General features: G+C 39.1%; 1 protein-coding gene across 13 annotated transcripts in view; it reads right to left on the bottom strand.

Annotated features, from left to right (window-relative positions):
* Positions 1 to 3,169: 3,169 nt before the first annotated feature.
* LOC106880308 (RNA-binding protein 39) overlaps positions 3,170 to 10,719 on the bottom strand; it is a 136,017-nt gene continuing 128,467 nt past the window's right edge. For all 13 annotated transcript variants that reach the window (XM_089346306.1, XM_089346311.1, XM_089346316.1 and 10 more), the window contains 3 exons: positions 9,088 to 9,508; positions 7,691 to 7,875; positions 3,170 to 4,002 (listed from right to left, as the gene is read on the bottom strand). In XM_089346306.1, the coding sequence (XP_089202432.1) occupies positions 3,842 to 4,002; positions 7,691 to 7,875; positions 9,088 to 9,508 (767 nt within the window). In that variant the 3' untranslated portion in view covers positions 3,170 to 3,841. The remainder of the gene's footprint in view (positions 4,003 to 7,690; positions 7,876 to 9,087; positions 9,509 to 10,719) is intronic.

The raw sequence follows: 10,719 nt of genomic DNA, 5'->3' as shown, positions 1-10,719 counted from the left end.
GTCATAAAAACCGTCATTTGTAAGCGTCGCATCCATGCCTTTTTTTTTTTTTTTTTTTTTTTAAACGATTCTTTCTTTCATTCCAACCTTTGTATGTATATCGTATCTGTTCCGTGTTGTATCCTTTTCTAAGAGAAACTTCAACTATTTTCCTGGTAATACAATTTTTGAAGTCCTGGCATTATGTTCTGTTTACGTTTCCAAAATATGTCAACTGGTACATTACTATGACAATAATGACCGGCAATAAGTGTCGAATTCGTACTACAGCTTATCACCTCCATACCTAACGGAATGATAAAACGTTTTGATCGGCAGCTTACGGTAACTACCTATCTGATTCCGATAAATAGTTAGAAGCTCTACCGATCGTGTTAATAGATTTACATACCGCCGTTAGGGAAGACCTAGTTTACTTCTCGGCAGAATTACTGTATGTTTTTGCACTTAAACTCTCTGGTCGAATTATATTAGCTATAGCTACTTAACAACATGATGCGACGAACTATATTCATCAGCTGCGAAATTACATGGCGGATTTACCTGTGTTAATAAAGATAACGCCGTCGGTTAACCTTTGTAGAACCCAATATCAGTACATGGACTCACATATTCGTACGCAACGTATTTGTATACTGCGAAGCACCCTTGCAAGCTGTTTGTTCCAGCCCATATCGTGTGTTAGAAGCTAAACCAAAGTATATGGCTTTGAACATTCAGAGGAGACTGGTAACTGTCAGTGTTGATCGACTTGCGCAGGCTTTCGATGAGTCTGTTCCCCAACCGCTCAAAAGGTCCTTGAATATGGGTTGTTTAAGGATGTTGAGCAAAACACTAATGTTTACAAAGGTGAATTATCTAAACCCCAAAGAATTCCTCTCAACGTATGGTTATGATGCTCCCCAACTACTTCTGCTCGTGGTTAGAGATGCGCATATCGTCAGCCGCTAAGAGACATGCTCAACTGGCTGAGTTCAAACAACTGACAAGCAAACTTGTGGTATTGAGCAGAATATTTGCTGTAGCCCATCGTTTATACCAAGACAAAACGCATACATGATAACACTTCCAATCAGTTAAGATCAGGAGCTATGAACGCCAGTACCTGGTACTGCATCAGGGCAAATTTATTATTTTTATTATTACTATTATTAATTAATTTATTTATTTTCTTTGCACAACTTCTCACACTGGAGATGTACTACGGCGCCAGCCGTTCACTACCAGTGAAGTAAGGTAACACCCCTTATTTTTCGAGCACCATCCGAAGTATTCGAGCGGTTCCAAGCAGTGCTGTTTTCTCCAAGTGTTCTACCCTTATTGCAGCCTCTATTTGTTCCACGTACTTGTCGAGATTTTTACTCACTGTTTCCAGGGCTCCAATAATTATTGGTACTACTACCACCTTTTTCATCGACCACAACTGCTTAACTTCCCAAGCTAACCTGTCATATCTTTCGACTTTCTTTCTTCCTTATCGCATGCCTTGTTGTCCGCTGGACATGTTATATCTATGATCCAGCATCGTTTGCTTTCTTTCTCAATTAACTGGTTTCTTATTATCTATCTCATGGTCGCACTGAATCATAAAATCCCACAGGATCTTTGCATTATAATTTTCGATGATACCTTTGGGTTTATGTTTGTACTACTTTTTTGCTCTGTCAAGTCCATACTTGTTGCAAAATGTCCGTCCTCTATATCCTTTCTGGGCTAGTGGCGTACGTTGACTGGTAATATGCCATATGGTTTCACCATCTTGTTCACAGTGTCGGAGTTGATGTTCTTGGTCTCAGAAAAAGAAAACATCTGCAGATCATTTTCCTTAAAATGATCTGCCGATCACTAAACTTCTTCACGATAAAAGCATGCTACTCCAAAAATATCTGAACGCATAAGATAAAGATCAAAAGTCGTTACTGCAATCTCTCAGAGGAGTAAAATATCATAACTTCAACGCAAAAAATCGCAAATCAAAACTGAATGGCTGTGTGGCTTTTCGAAGCAAAATAATAAAAAAATTCAGAAGGCTTACAACAGTAAAAACATGAAAACATTATATTATATTACTTAATGAGACATGTATTCAGTTACCAATCTTCATCTGTGGCACCCCTAAAGTCTGAAGACGGTTCCTTTCTCTTTAAGGAACATGAGGGTATCATGAAATGTTGGGCTGAACACTTCACAAATCTTGTATATTAATTACCTCTGTTATTGATACAAACATCAATTATCTGCCCAGAAAGGGTATCCTTGAGAGATGGACCATCCCACTATCAATGAGACCAAGAAACAATTAAAGAAATTAATTCTTAAAATGCACTGGGTCTTGACAGTATCTCCATTGAAGTCTTCCTGTATGGGGATGGCAGGCTTGCTGTGGAGGTCTACCAATATTGAACGTCTAGTCGGGTGCTCTTGTCTCCCAGGACTGAATTGATGCTATGGCACATGGTTTAGCAACAGTGAGGACGTTCAGTTGGAAAAAATATTTTAGTGAAATTCTGGTTTAAACACCCCATATCACCCATCATAACGTCATTACTTTTTTTGAAACGTTCAGAAAATTTTTGCACGTTTGTGTTCTATATACATGGGGATTCATACAACTATGAAAAACAAGAAAAACTGCTTTGCAAGATTTAAGGGTGATTTAACTGTTGTCTTTAGCACATCCCACGACCACCCAATACCTTCCTCGTTTCTTAGTCATGCTGACATGTATTAATGTTTATCAATATTTTTCTCCCCATAAGCACATTTTACTGGAATGACGATGCACCCAAGGATGGTTCATTGTTGGGATTTAAGAAAAAAAATTCAAAATGTCCATATTTTAAACTGATTTTTAAATATTCAAAAGAGTGTGGAAATTTTACGATTTATGAGGAGATGGGGTGAAAATAATAATTTTTTTTTTTCATGATCGTATATATTCCCATTTGTAGAACAGAAATTCAAAAAAATTTTTGAAAATTCCAAACAATTTTAAAAAAACGAATTTTGAGGTGCTTAAACCAGAATTCCACCAACATTTGTCTCTGACATGGAAAAGAAAACCTACAGTAAAACAAGTTATCCCTAACTACCTACCTTGATGTCAGCTGACCTGAGGGGGGGAGGGTAGTTAAAACAATATTAACAAAAGAAACAACAAACAAAAAGATGTCTCCAAAGTTGTTTTAATTATTAGTTAATGAATCATTAAAGAGAAGCACATAGAAAAAAAAAAAGGTTTTACTAAACATATCTTTACAGTTTTTTGTTTTTTTTTTTATTTTGAGAAGTGGGGGAGTAGCAGTAGGAAGAGGTGGAACTGAAGGATGATGTTGGAAGTGGGGGGTGGGGCAGGCTGCAGTAAGGGTGGGTGATCATGACAGGAGAAGGAGGGGGGACAGGAGAGGAGCAAAATCAGTGGCATTCGATGAAGTGAAAATTTATGAGTGATGAATGGTCCACCTCCTCCTCCTCCTCCCCCCACCCAACAAACACTTATCCCACATAAAATTAGAGAGGGAGAGAGAGAGAGAATGAGAGGGTGGTGAGGAATCAAGAGGAAGAGAAGAAAGGAGATAGCCCGTCCCAGGGATGAGAGACGGACAAACAGAAAGGCGATTACAGGAGATGAAAAGAAAATAGAGATAAGTGATGAGGTACAAGGAGGAAGGGATGATGACAAAGAGTTAAAAATTAAAAGTATTACAGTAAAAAGAAAAATTGAAGGCGAAGGAGGAGATAAGTTATGGTGGTGGCTGGAGGAGAAGGAAGAGGTGGAGATGGAAGTGGTGGTGGTGGTGGTGGTGGTGGTGGTGGTGGTGGTGGTGGTGTTGAGCGTGGATCACCGTGAAATATTGGGAGGCATTCCAGGGTAGAGTGCCGTCCCGTAACTGTACTGGAGAGCCTGAGTGGAGGGCAATAGGAGTTGGTTTGCACGGACTGCCTCTGGAAACAAAGCATGATAGTTGGGCAGTGGCACATACGCAGCAGTTATCAGCTTGCCTGAAAAAAAAAAAAAAAAAACAACATTAATGAAGAATAAATAATAAATAAGTAAATAAAAACAATAATAATCCTGTTCTGTATTTAATAAATGAGGAATTATTTACATTATTTACAATTGACGGACATATGGTGTAGTGGTTAAGAGCGCGGGCAACTAACCCCAAGATTCCGAGTTCAATTCCAGGCAGTGACCTGAATAATAATAATAATAATAATAATAATAATAATAACATCAAAAAGTACCTTAGGAATGAGAACCCAGGTTCGAAATTTCCCCAAGACACCTGATGAAGGCTGGAGGGTGTATCAGCCGAAATGTGTTAACAACAAACAAGATGAAGACAAATATCCGTCAAATGTAAATAATGTAAATAATAATCCTTTCTACTAAATCACAAGACCTGAAATTTGCGGGAAGGGGATAAGTTGATTACATTGACCCCAGTGTATCACTCAAACTTAATTTATTGATGGATGAAAGGCAAAGTTGATCTCAGTAGAATTTGAACTAAGAGCATAGCGAAAGGCAAAATACCACTAAACATTTCACCACAGTAGTAGTAGTAGTAATAGTAGGAATAAAATTAGAAATTTCGAGGGGAAGGGCAAGTCAATTTCATTGACCCCACCTCCCCCCAGTATTTGAGAAATACTTTATTTTACTGACCCCAAGAGTATGAATGGCAAAATCATCATCAACCGAATTTGAATTCAAAACGCTAAAATTCAGAGGAAATGCCTCTAATCGTTTTGTCCAATGTGCTAAGGAGTCTGTCAGCTTGCTGTCATCTAATAATAATAATAATCCTTTCTACTATAGACACAAGGCCTAATAATAATTTTATTATAGGCACAAAATCTGAAATTTTTTTTTTTGAGTTCACAGAGGCAATGACGAATGACTGAGATGTTATAATATGTTATAATTTAGAATAAACAGTAAAAAGTTGTCTCTTTTTTTCACCCTTGCCACTACCGTTGGCATAGGGTTTACACTTGGCTAAGATCTTCCAGTGTGTGTGCGTACGTAGATGATGTGAACGCAGGAGGTTTACGTCTATGCATTGTAAGAATATCATCATCATCATTGTTGTTTAACCCTTTCGTTACCATATTTCTAACCAAATTACACCTCTTATGTGTTTCAATTAATTTCTAACATAATCATAAATTTAGGCTGGTTTCGTTAAACAACTCTAACTTTTTTATTTATCAACATATTAATGTGATTTTTGGAAGATAAATTAACGAAAGGTTCTCAACCAATTCTATACCAAAATTTTTGTCACAAAGTGACTTTAATTACAGGTAAATACAGGTAAATTCAACAAAATATAAAATTATTTAAATTTTTGTTCAAACATCGCTATAGAAAATGGGTTATTAGCTAATATTCAATTGGGTATACAACAAAATATTATTATAGAAGAGTTGTGCACATTACTGGATTTATTACTGTCTCTTTTGCCAGTATAAAATTAAAATCCAGAGCAGTACCCAGTATTTGATTCACAAATCTTTTCCAAACTTTGATCCCCCATTTTGTGCGCTTTCCTGGCATATACTGTTGAAAACGCACTCGGCCTTTATAGCCCACCATATCCTTATCTATAAACTGTTTTATATGTGCTTTGAACACAGTCAATGAGGGGTCTTATTTTAAATAAGGGATCAAAGTCTGGTTTTCCACGTACTGGTGTACTGCTCGTGTCTCTTACATGTAGATATTGAGTCAATTTTAAAAACCGTATCCTCGTCATTATACTCGACATATTCGTCGCCAAAGGGTTCATCACTACTCCAGTAATTTGTTATTCTAGGTAACTTTCTAATGCCCATGATAATATTTATGGCAAAATATGCTTTAATTTCATTCAAGTTTATGGGAAACCTCAAACTATCCTTTTTTACGCTTTGTTTACATTTAGCGTAACGGTTTGTTTCCGCCGTAATCAATTCAAATAGGCACATCGGAAAAAGCAAAAAGAAATAGTCTAAAGCTTTACTCTCCTGGGTAAAACTGTGACTTGGTCCAGTTTCTTCAGAAAAATCACTGAAAGAAGGAGTTTTTAAATTTTCACTCCATTCAGGTACTAATTCATTATCTTAATCGCTATCATCGGAGCTCTCGGATTCACTGCTTTCATTTTCGGAAAATGAAACCTCAGATTCATTATCAAATACCACGTGCTTTTTTTTTTTTTCGGTTACAGAGTTAGATTTATCAAGGTTTTCAACGGAAAATCCTTCGAATTCTGAATCGCTGCTTGACAGAATAAAATTTGTATCCATTTTTTTGTCAGGATTACAAATTTTGAAAACACAACAGGAACAAATTTGGAAAAAAATCTCCCAAAATTCACAAAATTAAAAAAACACGTTGATCGTCGTACAAAACTATAGCTGAACTGTTTACACAAATAATCACGTGTTTTCACGAATGTACTAACGAGATTTGCTCAGATATTCTCATTTAAATATGAATAGGTGATTACGGGCGGTTTTGGGCGGCTTGGTCACATGAACCAAAATTTTTTTCGGGCGGCTTTGGTAACGAAAGGGTTAACATCCGCTTTCCATGCTAGCATGGGTTGGACAATTTGACTGAGGACCGGTGAAACCAGATGGTTACACCAGGCTCCAATCTGATTTGGCAGAGTTTCTACAGCTGGATGCCCTTCTTAACACCAACCACTCAGAGAGTGTAGTGGGTGCTTTTTTTTTTTCATAGCATCTGGTGCCATTAATAGCCAACAAGAATGTATCGTGGCTCTTCGCTCCAACATTTGAAACTCAGAGTACTATAATGACAACTTTTTACTGTTTACTCTAAATTATAACATAGGTGTGTGTGTGTGTGTGTGTGTGTGTCCCACCATCAGTTGACAACTGATGTTGGTGTGTTTACATCCCTGTATCTTAGTGCTTCAGCACAAGAGGCCGATAGGATAAGTACTAGGCTTACAAAGAATAAGTGCTGGGGTCGATTTGCTCGACTAAAGGCGGTGCTCCAGCATGGCCGCAGTCAAGTAAAGGAGTACACACACACACACACACATGAATGTTGTTCATAGTGTCTTTGAAGATTCAAGCTGTTGTTGTACCCTACAAAAGAATTTATTATAAATGAACATAAGGTGGACAGCTGGCAGAATTGCTAGCACACCAGGCGAAATGCTTAAGGGTATTTCGCCTGTCTTAATGTTAAGAGTTCAAATGCCACCAGGGTTGACTTTGCAAAAGAGACCGAAAGAATAAGTACTAGGCTTACAAAGAATAAGTCCCGAGCTCGATTTGTTCGATTAAAGGCGGTGCTCCAGCATGGCCACAGTCAAATGACAAACAAATAAAAGAAGAGAAGAAAAGCCAAAGAAAGACAGGGTGTTGATCCCCACAACACCTCTGATCATATACAGCTGCTTGATCTGGGGCTAAGCAACAAGGACGGACACACTATGTCTGACTACACTGTATAAGAGTGTGGGACATCTCTGATCCTAAGTCAGCTGGATCAAGAACTGACAAGAGGAAGGGAGTGCGGGGTAAACGACTACAAAAAAAGGGACACAAAGTAATGTAGTCCTATATAGACTGTGTCAGGATAAAAACTAATATTTTCACAGCTGGACCAGTTTCCATCACACAACTGACATGAGGCTAAATAAACAACAGCAAAAGTGCTTACCTGCAAAATATCTGCCATGCAGCGCATTGACAGATGCGACTGCTGCTGCAATATTGGGACACTTTACATAGACATTACCCAGTACAGAAGCTTTGTCCACATAGATGTGCACTACACCGCCGTGTTTGTTGCACTCCTCAATGACATCATCTCGGATCTCTTGATCCCAGTTCACCTTGGATTCCCTACAAAAGGAAGAAGAGACATCATTGTTAGAGAGAGAGAGAAGGAAGACAGAGACATAGAGAGAGAGAGAGAGAGAGAGAGAGAGAGAGGAAGAGATAAAGAGAAAGGGAGACAGAAGGATAGAGAAAGAGGGGAAGATGAAGATAGAAGGTGTGATAAAGGCAGAGAGAGAGAAGACAGAGAGTGAAATAAAGATGGGAATATAAAGGAGGGGAGATGGCGAGAGAGATAAAGAGAGAATATACAACCATGAGTGTCGGTACATGGTATCTCAACTAGCTAGAAATAACAGCCACCACCAACACCACTACTATGACAATCAACAATAACACAAAAAGACAACATGAAAGACTACATGACTTTGACCTGCCAGAACTAGCAGCCAAATCTTTCTAAAAATTGAAATGGCTCCTGTCTTGAACAAGAGAATGATACACTGGATAACACAGCCATAGATACTACTAAACAGACAAGATGGTCATGGCCAGAACATTTGCAACCTTTTATAGTGTTTGGCCATTGTTGATGTGCTTAAAAATAAAATATGCCCAGTTATTGCAAAAGATCAGTGAAACTGGCTGAGGAGAAGAAAGGTATCCAAGTGTGGAAATATTATGTCAACAATGTGATGATACGTAGCTTCATGGTTAAGTTGTTGCACTCATGGTCATAAAATCAGTTTCAATTCCTGGACAAGGAACTACATTGAGTTTTCGAGTAAAACACTTCATTTCACATTGCTCCAGTCCACTCAGCTGTAAAAGAGTACCAGCAATAGCTGTGAAGCTAACCCTGCAATGGTCTGTGATATGTTTCATGACGACGGCGTATTTCGTTATCTTACTGGTCTGAATGGCGTACCTTCGCCGACCGACTCTACTGACTGTGTCAGTCCACTATTTATCAGTAGTGGACCAGCCCACTTCTCGCCTGGGTGCATCCGCCACAATAGTCTGGCATCTTGTTAAGAGGGGCAATGTTGTAATTTTTCGCTTATGTGGGCTAAGCCCGACTTTATGAAATCTAGGGTTTGTGACAGGTATAACCTAATGTAATGTCCATTCAGCATAGAAAAGGCAGACACAAAAACAATGATAATAAGGTTGGTGATGGTCACCATCTGGTATGTCACTTGATTAACAGGTCTGCTAGATCAGGAAGGAATTAGCAAATAAAAAAAAAAACAACAAAGGTTTAAAATGTGTACTCACGAAGAAGGGTCAAACATGTTAGCCAACATGAAACACTGTGTGGGGATCGGTGGTCCATTAGCAGCCTGTGTGGGCTGACTGGTGGTAGTACCGCTACCTGTACCACTGCTGCTACCGCCACCAACGCTACCAACACTGCCAACAGTGCCAACAGCACCGACACCACCAATGCCTCCACTGCCACCACCTCCACCACCAGCAATACTTCCACTGGCAGCACCAGAAGTAACACCAACTGGTGCTGTACTGGTTAGATTGACAAGAGCAGCAGCAGCAGCTGCAGCAGCACTGGCTTGTAGCATGGGCGTTGGTGACTGGGTAGATAGATTGGGAGCTGGAGTTGGTGGTGGTGTAGCAGTGTCTCCGGATGAGTTCATGTTGAGGGCATTGGCCACATATTGTGGGATCTGGAAGCCAGTACCTACAAAGAAACACAAACACTGATTAGTTATCTCAAAACATTATAAACATTTTCATATACACTTTTACTTGTTTCAAGTCATTTGACTGCGGCCATGCTGGAGCACCACCTTTAGTCGAGCAAATCGATCCCAGGACTTATTTTTGCAAGCCTAGTTCTTATTCTATCGATCTCTTTTGCCAAACCACTTGATCCTTTTCGAACTCTCAGAATGAAAACGTAAACACAGGAAAGATTTTCTCTCTATTCATTACTAAATGTCTTTCCCTTTTCTTCATTGTTAAAAGTAAAGGAGCTAGAAAAGGTCAATAGTATTTCAGTCTAATTGTCATTGTAAATGACTGAGGCTTTCCGTTCTCTGTCTCTACCGCTTCACTCCTTTTCTCTACAGTTAAGAGGATGATGGTGTGTGGCTCAGTGGTTAGGGGTATTCGGCCTACAATTGTAAAGCCACAAGTATGATTCCCTGCAGTGTGCCGAGTTTTTGAGTAAAGTACTCTACTTCACCTTGCTGCAACCCACTTAGCTGGCAAAAATGAGTTGTATCTGTGATTCAAAGGGGCCAGCCTTGTCACATTCTCTGTGAGGCTGGATCTCCCTGAGAATTACCATATGGTATGCATGTCTGTGGAGTACGCAGCTACTTGTGCACTAATTTTACAAGCAGACTGTTTATTGATCAGATAAACAGGAACCTCATCATCATAACCGATGGAGTGCCATTTTTTAAGTGAAAGAAAAAGATATGTTCCATATTGCAAGGCAAAATTGTCATGTGTTTAGCATAAGCAGTGAAAGCTAAGACGAAATGATTGCTATTCCATCATGTATTTGCCCTCGACTTAGGCTCAGTTTGATAACAATAGCCTGTGCATCGGTGTTTATCTGGGGACTTGGCCTGCAGATCTGTGAGACCCACAAATGCCACTGTTAGGACCGGATTAACACTCATAGTGACTCTAACAACTAAAGAGATTTTCCTGCCCTTATATAGGATCTTTTTCCATTTTCTCAGCCGGCCAAAATGAGTTGTAACTGTAATTCAAAGGGGTCAGCCTTGTCATATTCTGTGTGAGACAATCTCCCTGAGAACTATGTTAATGATATGCATGTTTGTGGAGTACTCAGCCACTTGCAAGTTAATTTTATCCTCATGTGGTAATGCAAAGTGAAAGTGACATCCAATATTTGCTGTCTATATATCTAAAATC

This window comes from Octopus bimaculoides, chromosome 30, assembly GCF_046866305.1.
Source record: "Octopus bimaculoides isolate indiv1 chromosome 30, ASM4686630v1, whole genome shotgun sequence".
Classification (NCBI taxonomy): Eukaryota; Metazoa; Mollusca; class Cephalopoda; order Octopoda; family Octopodidae; genus Octopus; species Octopus bimaculoides.
Note: the sequence above shows the minus strand (reverse complement) of the source record. Positions and strands in the feature narration are given on the sequence as shown.